This window comes from Ammospiza caudacuta, chromosome 21 (assembly GCF_027887145.1).
Source record: "Ammospiza caudacuta isolate bAmmCau1 chromosome 21, bAmmCau1.pri, whole genome shotgun sequence".
NCBI lineage: Eukaryota > Metazoa > Chordata > Aves > Passeriformes > Passerellidae > Ammospiza > Ammospiza caudacuta.
In genome coordinates, this window is record NC_080613.1 from 3,003,948 (window position 1) to 3,026,350 (window position 22,403).

General features: G+C 48.3%; 1 protein-coding gene across 2 annotated transcripts in view; it reads right to left on the bottom strand.

The window, feature by feature from the left end:
- COL5A1 (collagen type V alpha 1 chain) overlaps nt 1-22,403 on the bottom strand; it is a 132,611-nt gene that overhangs the window by 19,099 nt on the left and 91,109 nt on the right. For both annotated transcript variants that reach the window (XM_058818444.1, XM_058818442.1), the window contains exons 26-49: nt 21,651-21,704; nt 21,429-21,473; nt 20,728-20,781; nt 20,112-20,219; nt 19,638-19,691; nt 17,183-17,236; nt 13,185-13,229; nt 12,858-12,911; nt 11,837-11,881; nt 11,136-11,189; nt 10,591-10,644; nt 8,609-8,662; nt 7,146-7,253; nt 6,890-6,979; nt 6,490-6,543; nt 5,795-5,902; nt 4,561-4,668; nt 3,418-3,471; nt 2,711-2,764; nt 2,456-2,563; nt 1,592-1,645; nt 1,402-1,509; nt 1,218-1,271; nt 789-896 (exon numbers count right to left, since the gene is read on the bottom strand). In XM_058818444.1, the coding sequence (XP_058674427.1) occupies nt 789-896; nt 1,218-1,271; nt 1,402-1,509; nt 1,592-1,645; nt 2,456-2,563; nt 2,711-2,764; nt 3,418-3,471; nt 4,561-4,668; nt 5,795-5,902; nt 6,490-6,543; nt 6,890-6,979; nt 7,146-7,253; nt 8,609-8,662; nt 10,591-10,644; nt 11,136-11,189; nt 11,837-11,881; nt 12,858-12,911; nt 13,185-13,229; nt 17,183-17,236; nt 19,638-19,691; nt 20,112-20,219; nt 20,728-20,781; nt 21,429-21,473; nt 21,651-21,704 (1,683 nt within the window). The remainder of the gene's footprint in view (nt 1-788; nt 897-1,217; nt 1,272-1,401; nt 1,510-1,591; nt 1,646-2,455; nt 2,564-2,710; nt 2,765-3,417; nt 3,472-4,560; nt 4,669-5,794; nt 5,903-6,489; nt 6,544-6,889; nt 6,980-7,145; nt 7,254-8,608; nt 8,663-10,590; nt 10,645-11,135; nt 11,190-11,836; nt 11,882-12,857; nt 12,912-13,184; nt 13,230-17,182; nt 17,237-19,637; nt 19,692-20,111; nt 20,220-20,727; nt 20,782-21,428; nt 21,474-21,650; nt 21,705-22,403) is intronic.

Sequence of the window (22,403 nt, forward strand, 5' to 3'; positions counted from 1 at the left end):
AATGCTGGCACTTCCATCCCAGTTTGTCAGAAATCCTCAGGCTGAGTGACAGCAGAGTCCTCCAGCTTTGGGAACGTGAAGATTGGAAGGTTTTGCTTTTGCAAACGTGTGACATTTTGCACAGGAGGAGCCTCTCAGAGCATTTAATGACTGAACCACTTCAGCATTCCTCCCCATACAATGTCTGTCGGGTGCTTCACATGATTCCAGGAGCAGCCTGCAACCCATCACAGATATCCCAAATCCCATCTGTTCGGAGGGATGACTAAACTCCCCTGCCTCCTCTGCTTCTTTGTGCCATCTTGCCTTATCTCATCATCAATTTCAGGCATCAGAGGAGCCTGCAAGATAAACCCTGCGCCATTGTGCCCTGGTAAAATCAGCAGAGCTCCACTGGCTCCACCAGAGCTGTAGAATCAGCAGCAGGGAGCTGGGTGTGCAGGTACAGCTCCCAAACCCCATAAATCTCCCTGATCCTATTTTGGAAGCTCTGCTCTGGTGCAGAAGACCTTGGAAAGCCATAAACACAAAGTGACCCTACTGCAGCTCCTCTGATATTCCTGATAGCCTGCAGAAAGCCCTGATAATTCCAGTATTTCTGGGAAATGTGGTGCAGCAGGGTCTTTCCCTCATCAGCACCCTAAGGAATGGGGCTGAGATCATGGATCACCAGAGGAACAATTCCATGGCTAGGAAACGAGTTTAAATTTCCACAGATGTCTCTGGGAACATCTTTTCATGCAGAAATCTCTGCTGGCAAGGCAAGGAAAGATTGAGGGGGTACTTACAGGGCTGCCTTTGGGGCCATCATCACCTGGTGGGCCTTTGGGGCCAGGTGGACCAGCAGCACCAGAGGGACCTGCTTCCCCCTTTTCACCTCTTTCACCTTTAGGGCCCTGTAAAGGACAGAAAACTTTTATTATCAAGGAAAAAAAAACCCAAACACACTGATCTCTAATTATCCTTTAATCAATTCTGAGCAAAAGAAGCTCTATTTGTGTCTCCAAACACAAGGACATGATTTAACAGTCCCTTCCCACCAGGACTGAGTGGTGTTCATGGTGTTCAGCCGTGGGTAGCCCAGATTTGGTGACTAAACGTGATCCTATAAATATCCAGGAACGTGGCAATGTGTCATCAATCCCCAAATCCAGGACAGGGCTGGCTCAGTCCCTGCTGTCCCATCCCCATCCACATCTCTCCCATGGGGCACTCACCGGCAGGCCAACCTCTCCAGGGAGACCAGGCTCACCAGATTCCCCAGGTTCACCCTACACATGGGAAAAAAAAGGATGGAAATATTCACATTTCTGCAGGGGGATGAGTTTTCTGCTGGCACAGCAAAGGCTCTGCATGAGTGCTGCAGCAAACTCCTGCTTCAGGCTCCTCAGGGTGCTTTACCTTCTCTCCTACTGCACCAGGGTTTCCTATTCCTCCAGGAGGACCCTGTGGACCGTCTGCTCCTGGTGGCCCAGATGGACCTCTGGGTCCTGGTGGGCCTGGTGGGCCCTGAGAGAGAAGGAGGACAAATTTCAGGTGGGTTTCTCAGAGCAATGTCAGTGAGGAAATAAGAAATTTGGAAGCTCCTTACCATCTGCCCAACATCGCCCGTTTCTCCCTTCTCCCCTGGCGGTCCAGGCAGGCCCTGTGGAGGTGCAGAGGATGAATTTTAGCAGGGAACATCTCAGGTGAGCCCCAGCTCTCACCACCCTAAATGTAAGAGCCTGAATGAGAGATGTGGGACTCCAGGGGCTCTCCAAAATGCAGTTTATTGTATCCACGAGTTACAGCAGGCCAGGGTCATGGTGACAGAGCTGTGCCCACAGCTGTCAGCTCCAGCTGCAGGCAGGCCTGGAGACCCTGAGTTTGGGTTACAATGCATTATATAATTTTCTTTTGGCCATAATGCATTATATACTTTTCTTTTTGTTACAATGCATTATAGACTTTTCTTTGCTGAGCATCTTAATACAGTAGAACCAATCTATACCTTAACTTTTACCTATAGCCCATCATAACTACTATAATTACCACATTCATGTTACCGTTCTCCAGTCACTCAAAGTTAGTACATTACACTTTAAGCTAGAAGTTGTTTTTCAGTTTTCTTGCAGTGGAAGATTCTGAGACCTTTTTTCTATTTGCAACTTTGCTGCCTTGTTTGCCTGTGCTCTCTTCCTGCTTGGTAAAAACATTTTCTTGTTTGGGGTGGGTTTATCCTTTGCTCTAAGCCATAAAAACCCCTTCTAACTCACACACCCTTTGCCTCCTTGGTTATCCAGTGAGACTGGCTCAGAAATTCTTTTCTTCTATACCAAAACTTGCTTCCATCTCTATTCCTTCTTCATATTCTACATTCAAAAATCTTTCTGCTAAGCACACATATCTGTGAGACTTTCTTGTCAAACTTCCATCCTCCCCAACACCTAAACCCTCCCTGGATTCTGCAAATTACCTGCAAGCCCACAGGGCCAGGGGGACCAGGGAACCCTCGGGGTCCTTCATCACCTTTCTGACCAAAGAGGCCTTGCTGTCCTCGGGGCCCGGGCTCTCCATCAGCTCCCTGCAAGGACAGGCTCGGGTCAGCCCAGGACAGACGTGGGGACACAGCAACCCCACCCCACCTCCCCCTGCTCCTCCTGGGATCATCCCAGTGCTTCCCAGGAGGCTTTTTGGGGAAAAAATAAAAGGGATTTTTGCTAATACTCACAGCTGGACCAGGCTGACCAATTGGGCCCTGGGGACCAGTGGGGCCTGGGGGACCCTGTGACAAAAAAAGAAATGTCAGTGTTAGGAGCAGAGTGACAAGTTCACCAGGAAAAGGTGAATTCCTTCAATCCTCCATTAAAACTGCATTAATTCCCAAAAGAGAGATGGGGAACAGGGTCAGGTGTCCCTGGACACCCCAGCATTCCTCAGACTCCTCCAAACACATTTTTGCTGCAGCAAAGCAATGTCAGCACTCAGCCCTGACTCCTGGGTAACTCATGTTCCTCAGGCTCTGGGCAGCACCAACAGGGTGTGGAACTGGAATTACCACAGAATTACAGGATGGTTTGGGCTGAAAGTGACCTTTAAAAATCACCAGGTCCACCCCTCTGTCATGAGCATAGACATCTTCAACTAAACCAAAAAGGGAACTTCAGCCAAAGACCCAACTTTGATGGCAACATTGCTCATGTTTCACAGATATTTCCATGCTAAGTGGGTGATGTGGAAATATCTCAGTGTTCCTGGGAGCTGGAGGCTCCCACTTGAGGCTCTCACTCTTTTTTTTTTACATCATGTGGGTATTTGATGAAGCACAGAAGATGAATCAACATTAGAAAATGATATAAATTTAATTTCTATTTCCAGCAAGTCACACAATGAACCAGACTCAAGAGAGGCAGCTACAGCAGAGTCCCCATCACTCACCTGCTCCCCCTTGTCACCTTTGCTGCCCTTCTGCCCAGGCTCCCCGATCTCACCCTGCCAGGAGCAAAGGGACAACATTAATCCATCAATCCATCACCACTTCCACATCTCAGCAGCCCTGAGGGGCTGCAGCCTCACCCCAAATCCCACAGGGGCTGGATCGGTGAAGAATTCCAGAGATTTGGCCACTCCAGGTGCAACCAAACCCTTTTCCACCCTACAATTCCTCAGCTGCCACGCCATGCATGAAGCTGCATCCTGCAGACCCTTTGAGCAGCCACAGGGATTTGTCCCAGCTGATGTTTCCTGGGAATTCTCCACTCCAGAGGGGCTTAATGAGAGAAGAAATTAATTTGGAGAGGCTGAGCATCCATGAGCAGGCACCTGCTACAGGTTTGGGGGAGCCAATGCGGATTTCAGGGAATTTCTGCATCCTGCAGACCCTTTGAGTAGACATGAGGGATTTGCCCCAGCTGATGTTTCCTGGAATCCTCCACTTCAGAGAGGCTTAATGAGAGAGGGAATTAATTTGGAGAGGCTGGGCATTTGTGGGTAGGCACCTGCTACAGATTTGGGGGAAGCAACCTGGATTTCAGGGAATTTCTGCATCCTGCAGACCCTTTGAGCAGCCACAGGGATTTGTCCCAGTGTTTCCTGGGAATTCTCTGTGGGAGAATTCCCCCTGATGTTTCCTGGGGGGAATTCTCCCTGGGAGAATTCTCCCTGATGTTTCCTAGGAATTCTCCACTCCAGAGGGGCTTAATGAGAAAGGGAATTAATTTAGAGAGGCTTGGCATTCATGGGCAGGCACCTGCTACAGGTTTGGGGGAGCCAACGTAGATTTCAGGGAATTGTCCCAGCTGATGTTTCCCGGAATCCTCCACTCCAGAGGGGCTTAATGAGAGAGGGAATTAATTTGCAGAGGCTTGGCATCCATGGGCAGGCACCTTCTACAGATTTGGGGGAGCCAACCTGGATTTCAGGGAATTTTGTGGCTGGAAGATCACACAAGCCCCATCTGCTGCTGCTCATCCCACGGGACTGTGAGTTCCACAAAATGCCACCCAAGTGTGGGGTGCACCACGGTGGAAACGCTGCCCAGTTCGTGCCAGAGTGACCCCGGGCAGCAGGAGCTGTCCCCACCTTGTCTCCATCCTCTCCTGGAGGTCCAACAGGACCCGCGGGGCCCGGCAGTCCCACGGGGCCCTGGATGCCATCCCGGCCAGCCGGTCCTTGGGGACCCTTCTCCCCCTGGAAGCAGAAAAACAAACAAACAGGTCACACCCTCCAACCGAGCCATTACAGCCCATTAAGGTTTTATTCAGCTGCTAATGGCTCCTGGCTGGATGTGCAGGTACAGCAGAGCTGATATTTCATCTGTGCTCCTTGTCTGAAAGGAGACAAAACTTCTGTCTTGAGGGATAATGAAAAGAACAAGCAAATGTAAGCAGATCACAGCTGCAATTTCACTGCTACAGCAACGTAATCTGATTTAATCTGAACCCTCTGCCATCCCTGCCTGGATGACAAACAAGTAATTTTTACTCCCACCAGCCTGGTTTTGCTGATTCTGGTTCTGCTCCCTCCCTGGCTGCCGCCCAGCTCAGGGGGGTTCTCAGGAGGTCCATCCTAAGTTTCTGGACAAATAAAACCACCTGAAACGAATAAAACAATCTCTGTGTCAACATCTCCTTGTACTCCTTTGAGCAGGAGTTTTCAATCAAATTTGTTTGTTTACAGGAACTGAACAGTGAATATTTTCCAGTTTCCCCATCCATGATTGAATTGCATCTGAATCCTGGGTGCTCTCCTCTAAATAAATTAGATGCCACATAAATTGCCTATTCATCCCTGCCCTGAGTGACACATGCTGCAGGTACTCAGCAGGACAGATGTTCCTAAAACGGATTCACCAGGAAATTCTCCCCTCTGGATCAGCTGCTGGAGTTTCTAACAAAGCAGCAAGCATGGCTGATAAGCATTTCTGATTTCAAAGAGCCATCATCAGAGCAGCCTGACATCAGCAGTGCACCTCTGGCTGCTTCTGCTGATGGGGCTGGCTCAGCTCTCTGCCCACAGGCCTGGCCCTTGGCTGATTGTCACCAGGAGGTGACACAGGCTCTGGCACCTTTTGAGCCCCCAGGCATTCTCCTTGCCTGAGGACACACCAGTCCCTGGGGTCACAGCCATGCTTGACAGGGGTGGCACCTGAGCAGCTGACATCCAGTGGTTTGATGTGCTCAAGATGAGAAAATTCCTTCCTAGCTGAACTTTATATCCTTATTTTTTAATAATTTAAATCTCCACAAGCACTGGTTCCACGCTCAGCTCCCTGCTGCACACGTCCCCAACTGTTCATCTTCATGCTGGTACTTACTGGAGCTCCCTTTTCACCTGCAGGTCCTGGAGGTCCCTGAGGGCCAGGTCTGCCTGGCAATCCTATAGGGCCAGCTGATCCTGCAGGGCCACGTTCCCCTGGAGAGCCCTGTTGGGAGGAGGAGGAGGAAAGGAGCTTTAATTGCAGTATCAAGCTTCACCCATGCCCAGGCAGAGAGAAATCCAAGCTCTTCATCCATGGGATAACTGCCACATGAAGAGTTGGTACCACCAGCCTAAAGGGCCCTGCAGATTTTTTTTTTAATTAAAATCCCTGGAAGGGCTGGATTCTCCTCTGGATGGTGCAGATTGCTCAGCTCCTGGGGACACATAAACAGCCTGGAACAAGAGCATGAGCCACTTCACAGCCAGCAGGGAGGGTTGGATGATGAATGATTCCTTCCAGGAGGACAGCCCTGAGCAGGGATCTCAAGTGGAGAGAACTTCCAGAGGCAAAGCAGGTGGATTAGAAACAAAACCCTGGATGTTCTGAACCCCTGCAGCTCCCTCAGCCTGTCACGTACATCCACAGCTGACCCCACAAATGACTGAGCTGTTCCACGCAGGGCTTGTAAAATAAAGGAACATGCAGGGAGTCGTCAGGAAAATCAGGATAAAGCCTGGAGCTGTGACTAACCCTGGCCTGGCCCTGCCAAGCTTGTAAATGGTGCTGCCTGCAGGGACAGGGATACTCACGGCTGGGCCTGGAGGGCCTGGGGGACCTTCATTGCCTTTCAGCCCTGGAGAACCCTGGAGGAAGGAAAACAAAGTCAGCTGGGAATTCACAAACTGGAGCAACTGGGAATTCACAACTGAGGAAGCTGGGAATTCACAACTGGAGAAACTGGGAATTCACCACTGAAGCAGTTGGGAATTCACAACAGGAGTAACTGGGAATTCAACAGCTGGAGCAACTGGGAATTCACAACTGGAGTAACTGGGAATTCAACAACTGGAGCAGCTGGGAATTCACAACTAGGGTAGCTGGGAATTCACAACTGGAGAAGCCGAGAATTGACAACTGGAGCAGCTGGGAATTCACAACTGGAGCAGCTGGGAACTCAACAACTGGAGGGACCCAGCAGGTTCTACTCACAATGGGGCCAGGGAGGCCTCGTTCTCCAGGGAACCCTCTCAATCCAGGAGGACCATCCTTCCCTGGGAGGCCAGCAGGACCAGGATCCCCCTGCAAGGACAAGGAGAAAGAGCTGAGGATCTGCTCATTCCATGGAGGCCCAGCTCATCTCCTCAGCCTCCAGCTGGGACAAGGCAGGAGCTCCATCTCTTTTCTGAGTTATCCTCTCCACGTCCAGGGAGGGACAGGCAGCAAGGAGGTGAATTCCAGTCCCTACCTTGGTCCCTTCTTTTCCAGTGAGGCCAGGGAGGCCTTGTTCACCCGGGGGGCCTGGAGGGCCTGGGTGGCCTCGCTCACCCATGGGCCCAGTCTCACCAGTTGGGCCCTGGAAAAAACCAGTCAGAGAAAACGGGGTGGGTGTTGGCAGAACAGCTGAGGAAGGGAAAAGTGCAGGGTGGGATGGAAGAGGTGCCTTCAGTGCCACCAGAAATCCCTGGAGACATTCCCCCTCTGGCATCTGCTCTGGAAGTCTCCAACATCACTCACAGCAGACTGGAGGCACTGAGAACCTGTGAGTGAGCCCAGATTTCACCCAAATGAGATGTCACCACCACAACTATTATGCTTAGCTTTCCCTTTTTAATTGAAAACTTCCCAAGCACTCTCCAAGCCTGCTGATTCCTGCTCGGATGGGGCATAAATAATGCATGAGGCTCGCTCTGCCTGGCAATTACCGCCTGCCTCCTGCCCTCCGAGGGCACTCAGGGTGACAGATGTCACACAGGGCTCGTTTTTAGGAGGACAAAAGCCACATGCACAAAGCCACGGCGTCCCTGCCCCCTTGGTGGCTTTGGGGACAGGGCTGTAACTCATGTCCTGCTGCAGGGAGGGCGCTTAGAGCACGCAGAGCTCACTCAGCAGCCACAGATCACAGCAAGTGCACCCAGCAGAGCCCCACCAAATTGCCACCGAGCCTAATTTGCACTCGAGAAGACAGACACAGTCGTCAGGGGATTGCCCCTAATCAGGGAATTTACAAATCAGGGGCTTTATGGTGTCATTAAAGAGGACAAATTAATTGCTTTCTAATTAAGGAGCTGCTCCCCAGCAGCTCAAGGAAGAAGGCTCGACCCAAAGCCAGTCCTAAGCTCAGTGCAGGCTCACTGGAAATTGTGCTTGTTCGAGGTGACTGAAAGCAAACCAGCCCAGCCCTGACAGAACCTGGCAGCCCTGCAGATGAAAGAGGGATGATTTTCCTCACAGTGACATGGAAGAGCACTCTGGCATCACGTTTGCTCTGCCCTGACCAGCAGCAGCTGCTCAGCCCTTGGACATCTCATTTAACTCCCTGGCTGCTGCAGGTCTTTGAGCTGGGATGTGGTTTTTGAGATGTTTTGTGCTTTTCAGCTGGGTTGTGTTGTTTAGCTGGATCGTCTTTTTCAGCTGTTTTCTCACCCTACTCCGGTTTTACACCAGGGTGGTTGTGCTGAGCTCACAGGAACCACCTCATTTACGTTTTTCTAAACCCCATCCCAACCCCAGCTCACGGGAACCACCACATTTACATTTTTCCAAACCCCATCCCAACCCCTCAGCAAGGTGAGCTGGGGCCATGGAAGGGTTTCACACCTGCCTCAGGAATTTCAAAGCCACCTGCCAAGGCTTTGCCTTCCCTGGAAAAGGAGTCCCTGCTGCACAAGCAGTAAGGACCACAAGCAGGGGTGAGCATTTGCTTCTTACCTGAGGCCCTACAACACCAGGGGGGCCTGGAGGGCCAGTCTTGCCTTGGAAACCCTGTTAGAGAAAGGGAAAAGACAAAGAGGTGACATTTCTGTGAGGGTCACACTGCCACCAGCTGTTCCTCCCCCTGACCAGGGCGGGCACCAAATGAAAATGAAATAAAAAATCAAACAGAAAGTTGGAAAAATGTCCTTGTGCATTTAGAAAGGGTGAAACAGAGGAAGAAGAAGGGATTCTCAAAGCTCAGCCCTGCTGTTTGGATGGGGCTGCTGTGCTTTGGCCATTTATATGTATATCTATAAAAATCTGTTCCGCTCATAAAACCATGGAGGAAATGGCAATTAAAAACGCCATTAATGGCTATTAAATGGCTCTTAAAATCAGTGTGAATTTCTTCATGCTGAGCAACTCTTAAAAGCTGTTTCCCTTCTCCTGCTGCCCATTCTGGTGCTGGTTTAGGCTTGGTTCTGTCTCAGCTCAGCTCCCAGAAGCTCAGGAACAGCTTAACCCACAGGGGCTGAGTGAAGTTTTATCTCCTCCATCAACATTTGCTGAAAGGAAGCACAGCCCCGTTTGTCTGCAGAGGCTGATGAGCAGGGAAGTCTCCCTGACAGCTCCTTCCAATGGCATTTTGAAGAGTGACAACGAGCAACTCTCACCACTGCAATTGTTTGGCTCTCCCAGGCTACTCCTTAAAAAGCACATTAATTATGGTTGTTACTCCAGCCTGCTGACAAGCTTGAGGAATGGCATTTAGGGCGCACGGGCTATTCTCTGCTTGCCACAAAAGAGGATCAGATAAATCCCATGCCAACGCTAGCCTGTCATGCTTAAATAACTCCTCCATGCTATTCTGGCTGCCTGCAGATCAGAAAATGTCCTGTCACTGGTGGGGAAATGGCAAAATATCCTTGGGAAATGAAGGTGCAATTTAAACTCTTATCACAGACAAATATTTAGATCATTTCTGTGCAGGACTTTCCTTATTAACCTGAAGAAAGGGCTTTCCTTTTGTACTCTGAGCCTTGGGCACAGAGGCTTTAGAATTTGTCATGCTTTTTTTAGAGCCAATCTTTGCAAATCTAATATGGCCAAATATCTCAGCATGCCTGTTTGCTGCTGAATGGGAACTTCAATAAGGGGAAGTGTTTGACACAGAGATTTTAATCTTGCACAAAGATGCACTGCACTGACCAGGCTATTGATGTAGAAAGAGCATTTAATTCATTTTTTTGTTTGCTTCTCCCCTTGCATTTTGGCACTGTGAGGGGGGAAGGGACAAAAAGGGGACTTCTCCTGCCTGGGTGTGCAGGGGAAAGTGATCTCTGCAAGGTGGATGGCACAGGTTAACAGAGATTCTCTTTCCTAGGAGAGGCAAATTAAGGAAAACAATTAGGGAGAGCTTTTAGACCCCAAAATGATTAAAAGATCATTCCCCATTCACTCCTGCAGATCTGGAGGTTGATGCTTTTGATTGCAGTCTCAGAAGGTGATGACAGCAGGTGCTGTCAAAGCTCTCATTGCTCCCTGCACCTTGGATGTCATGGAAAACTCAAGGAAGACTCAATGTCAGGCTCTGGCAGGTGAAAACTCTTCACCTTTAAGTTAATCCCGACCTGAGGACTTGGCTCAAAAATACCTCAAATCCCCCTTGGTTTAAAACCAGCCTTGTGGCTTGTAAATAAACACCTGGTGCTGGGCTGAGCAGTGTTTGCACTGCCCTGCTTAGCAAATGCCAGGCAAGTTAATTAAATTGTCTGAAAAGCTGAGGGGGAAAATGCATCATGTGCAAAACCTTTTTAATGCTCATTTGCTGGGGAAGGCAGTGGGGAGAAATGGGCTGCTACCCACAGAGCCAGACCCTCAGGGACCCCAAACACCCCAACCTGGGGCTGCATCTCCCCAGCAACACAGGAGGCTTTGGAGAACCCAAAATGAGCCTCTGGAGTGATGTCCAGTCTAAAGTTTTTTTGGCTACTTACAGTTTCTCCTCTCTGTCCAGGGTGCCCAGGCAATCCATCCTTCCCAGGAGGACCCTGTGGGAGAAAAGCAGCATCACCAAGTGCTTGGCAATAAAACTGTGCCAAACGTTGAATCAGCCCTGTTTGAAACATCCCAGCAATTTCGCTGGGAAATGGAGCTGCAGACCCTAAAATCTGCACCCCTTTCCTCCTCACACCTCTCCCAAAGGATTCATCTCACAGGAGATGCTCAGGAAATCACTCCCAAATTATTTCTGAGGTCCCCTCAGTGTACAACAACTGCAGGGACAGCAGTGCTGTGCTGTCCTCCATGTCCACAGAGGGAAAATAAAGCACAGAACAGGCACAAAAGATCCCAGAGATCCTGAGTCAGTAGGAAATGAACATTTATAATCAGCTGCAATTGACTTGGCTATTTAAAATCTGAAACCATGGGGTTGTTAGCAGCATGTCTCAGTGATGCCTTTGCTTGGGAATTTGTCAGGGAATCAGCTCAGGCTGGGTGGGAAAGGCTGGATTATCCCTCTAGATTTTGAGTTACTTACAGGGGGCCCTTTTGGTCCAGGAAATCCAGTTGGTCCTTGAGGCCCTGGTGGTCCCTGGGATGAAAGACGAGGCAGAGAAGTTGGTTAAGGAATCTGCAACCCTTGATATGAAATATTACAAATATTACCTCTGTGTGAGCTGCAGGTAAGCACAAAGGCCTGGAATGGCAAATGCTGGGTGGTTGTGTAGAAAAAAATTACAAACAGAACAAAACCCAGTGGGGAAATAAAAACCAAACCAGAATTGAGGCTAAAATCATGAAAGTCTCATTGTTGGAGGATTTCCCACCTGATTGTGATGTGGAGAAAGCAGCAGGAGGTTCCAGAGAACCACATCCTCCAGAAAATGCTGGAATTCTGACACTGCAGTCACCCAGGGGTGATTTGTCCCTTCTCCCACAAGTGATGCTTCCACAGGACACCCAAAGTCCCCCCTGAGCCTTCCCTGGAGAGCTCAGACAGCACCTAAGGCCTGGAGGTGCTTAGGGGGCCTCTCTCCACACCAGCATCTTTCACCTTGCATTTCTAACCAGAATTTTCCTTTATTTTTCCTTTTGCTGAGCTGCACCCTGGCTCCTGCCCACTCCTCTCTGCTAACAGGGCACCCAGGAGGATCCACCTTGCCAAAAACCCCTCAAACCCTGCAATCCCAAATCCTCTGCCAGAGCCTGAGCCCTGCTGTGCCCCTCAGCTCATCTTACCCTTTCTCCAGGAGGACCAGGGGGGCCATCACCACCAGAGTTGCCCTTTTAGGAAGAAGGAAAACAAGAGAACATTTAAAAAATATCAAATTTAACATCACAGCTTCTGTATGCCAAGGCTTCAGATGGCACCAAGCCCACGGTGACACCACACCCCAGCAACTCCCCCAGGCCTCTCTAATAATAATAATTTTGTGGCAGGAACAGCAGCCAGTGACAAATGAGCAGCTGCTTGTTCCCCCCACATCCCCTGATAAAAATCCTGGGGAGATTGGGATATTTCCACCACACAGAGAGATAAATGCCACCTTGAAGAGGAGGGATTTATCCAAAATTCATGCCAACACAAAGCCCAGAGGTTTGTTTGTAAATAAAAGCTTTGTTTCCATCAAGCCTGGTGATCAGTGCTCAGGTAATCAGTCAATGCCTTGGGGCTGGTTTGGAGAGAAATCCCAAATTGGAAAAATCCCAATCCTGGCTCAGCAATGGGAAGGCAAAACTTGCTCCAAAAATGGCTCTCAGGGGGTTTAAACTCTATTTAAACCCCAAAAATGAGGGGCTGGGGAGGTTTAGGTTGTGTTGATGTTGGGGTTATGTTGGTCTCCAGTTTGAGAGAGCCCTCACAGTCCTGCTGGCTCCTGGGCCAGCACATTTCCACAAACTGGGACATCCTCTGCAGCTGGGTCATGGAGCTGGGAATGAGCCTCAGGAGGGCTCAGCTTTCCCAACCCCATGGAAAAGGAAAGGAGGGAGATGGGGGGTGATGGATCAGCTGCTCTCCACACCAGCACTGCCTGGGGCACCACCCAAAAGGCTCACACACAGCCCCAGGACCTCTCTGCTCCTCATCTGCCAGGAAAAACTCGCAGCAGCTTCACCTCCACCTCCTGATTCTTGTATTTATGTGAATTTACAGCCTTTGGGCAGGGCTGGACAGTGATCCCAGACACCATCTGTTCTCTGAGGGAATGAATCTCTCCAGGAGCAGCATCTGAAATCCCTTCAAATCCCCAGGCCTTACCTTAGGGCCAGGCTTTCCAGTGCTTCCCCTGGGGCCTCTTTCCCCACGTGGACCCTTGAAAAGACACAAAAATTACATTTGAGGCCTTTCTGAGCTGCCTGGAGTCAACAAATCATCCCAGCAGCAGCAAGGGCTGACAGGAAAATCATCAGAAAGATTTAAACCACATTCAGTGGAGACACCCAGCCCCAAATCTGTGTTCCCCTGGCTCAGCTGCAGCTGCTGAAGGCCAGATCCCCCCTCAGTGAGGACACAAAGCCCATCCCAGTGTCTCTTTGGCCAGGACAAGGTTTTGAAGGACACAAGGATGAAGAACTGGCTGCTCACCGTGGGACCACGCTGCCCCCTCAGACCTGGTTTGCCAGGGGTGCCCTGGAATGGAGAAGGAGAAGGGATTAGGAACCCACAGCAGAGCCTGTCACACACACACACAGCCTCAGGACCTCTCTGTTCTCATCTGCCATGAAAAACTCAGCAGCAGCCTCCTGATTCTTGTATTTATTTGGATTTATAGCACTTGGGCAGGTCCGGAGAGCGATCCCAGACAACATCTGCTCTCTGAGGGAATGAATCTCTTCAGGAGCAGCACCTGAAGTCCTTTCAAACCCCAAAATGCTTTCAAAGATGAGGCCACCCCCTCAGTATCCCAAAAACCCAGTGAAAACCTCTTTAACTCCACCACCCAACACCTGTAATCCCTTTTTCCCCACTGATCCCTGCTCCTGACATGGGGCAGGGTCCTCACCCCGTGCTCCAGGGGTTGCTGTGGGGTTTGGAAGGTGTGACACAGATTCCTGTGGGCTTTGGGAAGGTGTGACACAGATTCCAATTAGGCTGCCCTCAATATTTCCAAATCTTCCCCAACTCAGAGCTAAACAAGGAATTCCAGGCGTTGTTTGGCAGCAGCTCATGAGCTCTGACAGCTGCACTCGGCTCCCTGGGATAAACCCTGCCATGGAAAAGGCACAGCCTGCTGCAAATAAAGCTGGCAGCACATTAAGCTGAGCCTAAAAGCAGAGGAATGGCCTAAAAGCCCAGTTTGGGCTGGTGTCAAGTGGCCAAAACACCACAGAGAGGTTTGATTTTGCCCTGGGGTCCTGCAGGGTGCACCAATTGCCTCGAAAGGAAACCTTGATTCCTTGGGTGCTTAAAATATCCCTTTGCCATTTTCTGCCCCAAATCCATCACCTCAGAGTCTGCTCAGCTCTGACACTCATTAACCAGCAGAACATAAAACAGGAGCTGCAAAACTTTCCCATCAAAACTTTCCTGCAGCTGCTAAAATTAGTCTTGCTGAATCTTCCTTGCTCTTGCAGCTCCATTTATTAAAGCCTGCTGGCATTTTTGTTTTTTTTTTTTTTTATTTTTTAATTAATGACAAAATTCACTTTAAAATATTCCAGCTGGTTTTGCTGGAGCTCTGGGAGGCTAAATTGGGAGCAGGTGCGGAGGAGGGGGTGCTGCCTCCCCTCAGGTAGCCCCCCACAATTCTATTTTTAAGCCAAATTTCCCCCTGCTTATTGCTGTCATTAGTCATGCATTCATGTGCAGTTGCAAAGGATTTATATTCACTGTAAATATACACAGACCTGTATTTGTCAAACAAGGATTTTGACATGAAAGGCAGCTAAATTCAGATTATTTTCCAGGCACAGGCACACCAAGAAATAAGTTGGATTTGGGGAGCTCTGTCAAACTGGGCAAGCAGGGAAATCTATTGCTCCCTTCTAAAGGGAGAAAACAGCTCATAAAATAAGATTTATTATTCATGTTTAAGTATTGATTTCATGAGCAGGGCTTGAAAAGATGCTGAGCCCACCTGGAGCTGAGGAGGGGCTCTGGGGGGATTTAATGGGTCAGGATTCTCCAAAAGCACCGAACAGAGAACCAAAAGCTGCTTTGGGCTGCAAGGGACATTAAAGTTCAGCTCATTCCAAACATCCCCATGGGCAGGGACACCTTCCACCATTCCAGGCTGCCCCAAGCCCCATCCAAAGTCACTCCAGGCTCCTTTAAATAGATTTATTCCTTTAAATAGATTTATCTATTCTATTAGATTTTATAGATCTTTCCTGCAATTTCCCACCCAGTTCTGCAAGGCCACCACCAGTTCACCCCAAACCTTCTCTTGTCCAGCAATCCCAGTTCTCCCAGCTTTGTCCCACCCTCATCCTCTAATCATCTTCATCCCCTTTTCCATCCCCAATTTTACCTTTTCAGCCCTTTTTTGTACAACTGAACATCCACGAGCTGAAGTTTTGTGTTTGGGGATGTTCAGCACCTCAGCACTAAAATTCAGCTGCCTGTGCAGGTCCTGCCCTTCCACCTTTGATTTTCACCTTTTTTTTGAATTATTTAACAACTTGGGAAGATTCTCTGTGCTGCTGGAACATCAGGCTGAAAAACTGAGCTCCATTTCAGCAGAGAAATGTGGGATTTGCATGATTTTGGCCACACAAACCAGGGAATTGAAGAGCAAAATTGGGATATTGTGATAAAGAAAAGACAAACAAATGATTTGGGGTTTTTGCAGCTCCAAATTGAGTTATTCCACATTGAACTGCAGGGAAAAAAAATTAGAAATTTTATTTCTTGGCTCCATGTGAACACATTCATAAACCAAATAAATTGAGTGGTCTTAGGAGAAGGAGAGGAGATTTATCAAGTCTGACTCAACAAGGCTTAAATTAACATGAGGACTGGAGCAGAGTGACCCCAGCTCAGCCTATAATTCTGTGTATAATTGCTTTTCTCTTTTTTCAAATGGGATACTTGGGAGGAAAAAAAAATATAGATGGATAGCAAAGCTGTTACTGAAAATCAACATTTCTGCTAGTCTTAAATTTCCAAGCTGAGCTCCTGTTGCTAATGGAAAGATTTGTCCATGAAAATCTCTCTCTTCACTGATAAAGTGAATGCAGGTTGATTAATTTGGTATAAAATGGTAAAACCCATTGAAAAGGGAAAAAAAAAATTAAAAATTGGAATTACCATGAAACAAATCAATGTTTGAAAGGTTAAAAAGCCATTTTTAATTCCTGAAGTGAAGAAATGTGTGGCAAGCCAAGGGTGTAACTAAATATCCTCACTACCCCCATTAAAGGCACAGAGCTCATTGGGAATAAAAGTGAGGGAAGTGCTGATTTTTTGCCATTTCTTCTCCTCTCATGCCTTGGTTCTGAAGCTGGGCCCTTTCCCATCAGATCTGCTCCCTCCCCACCCCCTTTCAGGCTGGATAATGCCAAAATTCAACCCTAAACCCCCTCAGGGTTTGTTCGAAACCCAGCAATGCCCAGCTCCTGGTACCTTCCCCACTCCCTGGAAGGTTTCCCATCCCCTCCCAGCTGGGTTTGATTCCATCCCAGAATAGAATCATTCAGGGATGTGCAGGGATTCAAAGCAGAACATCCCTCCCCTGCTCTTCTACACCCCCCCAAAATCCAGCCCAGGGGTTTTACTGCTGGATATTTGAGAAGGAAGGGGGTAATTCTGAATTTCCTGCCCAGCCAGAGCAGAGGGAGGGATGGGGATGAGAATTTGTAGCTCCAAATGAAATGAAATGATAAAAAAAGGGGGGTGGATAGAACTCAAATTGCAGTGGTGGGATATTAATGCAGTGCAAAGTGATTTATATTTGCTGGGCTCCTCTCAAAGCTGCCTGTTAGAAGTCATTTCTATTTAAATGAGAGTAAAAAGGAAACTAATTCCACTTGCTGTCCTCACTCCCCCTTCTTGTCACTGTGACCGGAGCTGGTGCAGAAAATGACTTTGTTTGTATCTGAATCCTTTAATTCTAGCATGCTCTGCAGCAGATAAAAAATAAATCAGTATATTTAGACAATTCCCCACTCTGAGAGAAGGCTGTGGAGGTGGGGTGAGAGGCAGAGACAAGGCTGGGGGATGAAACCCCCTGATTTTCAGGGTGTCTCTGAATTTTGAGCAGCTTATTAAAAGCACTGAGAGTGTTCCCAGCCATGCATTTAGAATTTCAAGTCGGGTGAAAGATGGTTCTGGCTGCTTCTGAACAGACTCAGCCATCTCTAATAATTACTGTTAATTAAAGAGCTCTTTGTGCCCTGAGCAAAGTCTGAGCAAAGGATTCAGGTTCAGAGGAGCCTCTTAAAATATCCTGAGGGGGAAAATTCCCTGAATTTAATTGGGAATGTGCCATCCCCAGCATCCTCCTGTCCTGCAGCAGGAACCTCACCCTGGGATGAGCCTTTTTGGGCAATTCCTGAGTGGGAAAACCTCTGGAGCAAAGGAATGGTCCCCAAATCTGTTTGTAGAGGAAGAAATGAGTGAAGCAGTGAGGGTGCAGCTCTTACCCTTGTGCCTTTCTCTCCGTTGGCTCCTGGGAATCCTGGGAATCCAATGGAGCCCTTGGGGGGAGAGCAGAGAGGGAGGGAGAGGCTCAGGACACGCCTGGGGCAGCTCTGGGCATCCCCAGAGCTCCCAGCCCTTGTGCCCTGAGCCTCCCTCCAATGACAGCAAAACCAGCAGGGTGCCCTCCAAAATTCAGTTTTCTCAAAAAAAACCCCACCAAAACCAAATACCCATGGCTCATTAGCAGTCACTACAAAACTCTGAATTTTGGGGTGCCCTCTGACATTCAATTTTCTCCAAAAACAACACCAAAAGCAAATACCCATGGCTCATTAGCAGTCACTACAAAAAGCTGAATTTTGGGGTGAAATTCAATTTTCTCCAAAATTCAATTTTCTCCAAAAAAGCCACCAAAACCAAATACCCATGGCTCATTAGCAGTCACTACAAAAAGCTGAATTTTGGGGTGAAATTCAATTTTCTCCAAAATTCAATTTTCTCCAAAAAAGCCACCAAAACCAAATACCCATGGCTCATTAGCAGTCACTACAAAACCCCAAGCCCACGGTTGTGATGGGAGCCCAGGCAGGATTTTGGATTTTAGCTCTTAAGTCACTGAGGTGCACATGAAAATTTAACTCCTGGCTTGTTCCTGTCTGATGCCAACGCCTGGAGAATTGCTGCTGCTGCTTTTAAAATATGGATTAGTCCAAGAAAATGCAAAACAAAACCACCCCCCCAACCTTACTCCAGATATAAAATGGAAATTAAAAATAAACCAGCCCCACCACAAGCAGGAAACAATCTCTTGCAGATAATTCTGTCTCCAGAATAAAACAAGCTGGGTTTTTTTTTAAGCAGGGAACATGAATAGTAAAATACCATTCTTACAAAAAAAGTTAACAAAAACAGAAGTTCCCAAAGCCTCCAGGGCATGTGAAAACTGAGCTGGAGCCTGAGTCTATGGAGTGGAATTCAGAGTTTTAATTTAAAAAAATGCCTTGGAAATGGCCCGAATGGAGGTGGGTGTGGAGAGAAGCTACAAAGAATGTTTGCAAATATGCAAATGGCAGCTTTCTTTTCATTTCAGGGAGACCCTGAGTCATTAGCTATTCTCCTTAATTAATTAGATAATGCTATCTTGGAAGATAAAAACCCCAATCCAAGGAGAAGGACTGAAATGCCTTTCAGCAGCAGGAAAGCTCCCAGGAGCCTTCCCTGCACATCCCAGCCCTTCTGCAGCTCTTCCCACCACTTTGGGACCCAAGGCATGCCAGCCCCTGAATTCCAGCAGCTCAGGGCTGGCAGCTGTTTTTGTCCATCCCTATTTTTGTCCTGCATGAGTGGGAAGGAGGGACCTCACCCCACAAACGGGGGCTGAGCTGGGCTGTGTTCCTGGGCTCCTCATCCCATCATATCCCATCCAAAATTCCTCATCTCATTTCCATCCAAACCTCTTCATCCCATCCCAAACCTCCCCATCCTATCTCATCCAAACTTCCTCATCTTCCTCATCCCGTTTCCATCCAAATCTCCTCATCCCATCCCAAAACTCATCATCCCATCTAAACCTTATCATTCCGTCCCATGATCTCCTCATCCCATCCCATCCCATCCCTCCCCATCCCATCCAAATCTCCTTATACCATGCCATCTAAATTTCCTCATCCCATCCCAAATCTTTTCATCCCATCCCAAACTTCCCCATCCCATCCAAATCTCCTTATCCCATGCCAGACCTTCCCATCCCATCTCATCTCATCCAAACTTCCTCATCCCGTTTCCATCCAAACCTTCTCATCCCATCCAAACATTCTCATCCCATCCCATCTAAATCCCCTCACACCATTTCCATCCAAACCTCCTCATCCCATCCCATCCCATCCCATCCCATCCCATCCCATCCCATCCCATCCCATCCCATCCCATCCCATATCTCCTCATCCCATCCCAAACCTCCCCAGCTCATCCCATCCTATCCAAAGCTCCTTATCACAACCCAAACCTCCTCATCCCATCTCATCTAAATCTCCTCATCCCATTTCCATCCAAACCTCCTCATCCCATCCCATCTCATCCAAACTTCCCCATCCCATTCCAACCTTCTCATCCCATCTCATCCAAATCTTCTCATCCCATTTCCACCCAAATCTCCTCATCCCATCCTAGACCTCCTCATCCCATCCCATCCCATCCCATCCCATCCCATCCCATCCCATCCCATCCCATCCCATCCCATCCCATCCCATCCCATCCCATCCCATCCCAATATTCTCATCCCACCCCATCCCACCCAAATTTCATCTCATCCCATCCAATCCTGAACTTCCTCATCCCATCTCAAACCTCCCCATCTTGTCCCTTCCAAAGCCCTTCATCCCATCCCATCCCATCCCATCCCATCCCATCCCATCCCATCCCATCCCATCCCATCCCATCCCACCCCGTGCCCGTTACCTTGGGGCCCTGCCTGCCCGGGTACCCAGGCAGTCCTGGCACGCCGAGTTTTCCCTGGAAAAGAAGGAAAAGGGAGTGAGAGCCTCTGGGGCAGCAGGAAGGGGGGATGCCAGGGGCAGGGAGGAGCAGGGCAGGTGGAATTAAACTGTGAGGGAATCCCAGTGGGGAGATGCAGAGTGAGCACTGTAACTATGCTGGGAACCAGTTAAGAATGGCTGGGATTTTACTGGAATTTATTTAAATTAACATTTCCATTTCTCCACTTATTCCCCTCTGATATTTTTATTTAAAAATAACCCCAAAGAGACCAAAGCCTCAATGGGGCTGCCCTAAACCCACCTCCCTCAGGCCTCCCTTCACACAAAACTCCCACAGCTCCTCTTCCCCATTGTGCCCTAAAACTGCCCACACCCCTGAGACACCCAAAAATTGTGGGGTTTGGTGTAAAACACGGAATTCCCATCCTGGGCTCACCTTCTCTCCAGCAGGACCAAGAGGACCTGGATCTCCATTGGGGCCAGAGCGACCTTTGGGACCTTCGGGCCCATCCTCACCCCGAGGGCCAGGGGGGCCAATTTCCCCCTGTTAATTACCAGAGAAGCGTTAATTAGACAGGCAGGTCCTAGATCCTGGCTTTGCTGGCAGCAGATATTCCATGGAGCTGCTCTGGGAGAAAGCTGGGCTTCAGCAGGAGCCTCAGGGAGATGAAATTGTGGGTGTCACCAAAATCCCACAAAATTCAGGTGTTATCCACAAAATTCTCCCATCCACACTGGGAATATCTCCACCAAACCAGCCTCCATCCCTCTGATTGGAGCCCTTTCACCTTCCTTCCCTTTCGCCTTCACTGGATGTGCAAAGCAAGCCCTGGGAAGTGTTTGAGGGCTGAGCTGGGCAGCTGCAGGGTAATTATGGGAATTATTGGGAAATCTGAGCTGTTGACATGGATTGTGGCACTGCCAGCTGCAGCACAGGGGACAGCAGTGTCACTGTGTCACACAGGGAGCAGGAGACGGTTCCATGCTGGGAACAGCCTTTTCCTGGCTCACCAGGAGCTGCTGGACTGATCCCACAGGTCCCAGACTCTCACCCGGTCTCCTTTGATGCCCATGTCACCTTTGAAGCCAGGGAAACCATCTTCACCCTGAAAATGGAGAGAGGAAAAATCACCCAAGGTGTAGAGATGGGGAAAAAAAAAAGAATTAAAGTTTTTTAAGCGTCACTTGTTCAGGGAGGACAAACTGAGGTGCACACATTGCCTTTCCCAAGTCCTTGGAGTGCACAAGCACCACCCAAAACCCCAAAGAACTCCTACAGTGCCCCCAAAATATGCCCTGCATCCCATCCTGGCTGCAAGGCAGCACCACAAACAGCCCCAAGGTGAACAACAGGACCTTGGCAGCACTGGGAACCAATTATTTCTGAGGTAGAATTGGTTTTATTCTCGTGAAGGAGGTTTTGCACCTGCTCCCAGGCAGCCTCCAGGATGCCGCAATATTTCCTTCAGCCAGGAAGGTTTAATTGCAGATTAATCAATAATGCATCTCATCCTAAAGCTCATTCCCAGAGGCAGTGAAGACATTTCCCAGAAAGTTTTAAAGTTTGGGAGATCCCAAGCTCAAACTGCTGCTGAGTTTCTGGGGAGAGCAGGGATGAAGGAAAGGTGCTTAGTTCCCTTTTTTCCCCAAGAAAAACCCTTTGTGCAGGAGAAAACTTCCCAGGGAAGATCCAGTTGGATCCATCTACAAAAATGTTCAGAAATTACAGGAACAAAACCCAAACTGAACTCACCTTTTCCCCCTTGGTGCCTTTCAAGCCACGAACTCCATCTGCTCCCTTGAGAGAGAAACCAAGATGTTACCAGGGCAGGGGTAAAATTTAGAGAGAAGAAATGAAAAATCACCATTAATTATGGTGATTTCTGATTTCTGTGATGTTTAATTGTATCTCTGCAAGCTCCAGGCCAGGATGGAGAATTCCAGTGAGCTGGACATTGCTCCTGCATCTCCTTACCTTGACTCCACGGGGTCCTGGATAACCAATGGGGCCCTGAGGACCTGGGGGACCCTGAGGGGATGAAACGAAAACAAAGAAAAACACATCTTTGAAAACAAAGAAAAACACATCAAAAACCAACCCAAAGGTGCAGTGATGAGGAGAGGGTGTGGAAAACAAATTTCCTGTTTCCCACACGTGTAGGAATGGCAGCAGCACCTGAAAACAGCCCCCAAAAGCCCAAAATAATCCAAAATTGCCCCAAAACATCCCAGGGAGCTGCAGGAGCATCACCTGCAGCAGGTGGGGTGGCAAAGATCCATCCAACATGAAAGGGAGGATGAGGAGGGTCAGGATGGAAACAATTTGTTAGAAAGGGGATTTACACACAAGGTATGATTTGTGGTTTGGGTTGGACAAAACCAGGGAGGAGGAACATGTTCTGTACTGTAAGAATGTTCCACCCTGTTTCCAAAAATATAAATATAATTCTGGAAATAGATATAATTTATATAAATATATGTCAAATATATAAATAAATATAAAAATAGAAATATTATAAACATAAGTAAAAATATAAAATTATAAATATATATTATAAATATAAAATATATATTAATATATATTTATATAATAAATAAATAAAAATATATCATATTTAATATCTAATTTTTAAAAATATATTTAAATCAAACTTTGGTGATGATCACAGACAGGAGGGATCACCCCCAAACCATTTTGATTTCTCCAGAGGAAAGGTTGGAATTTTCA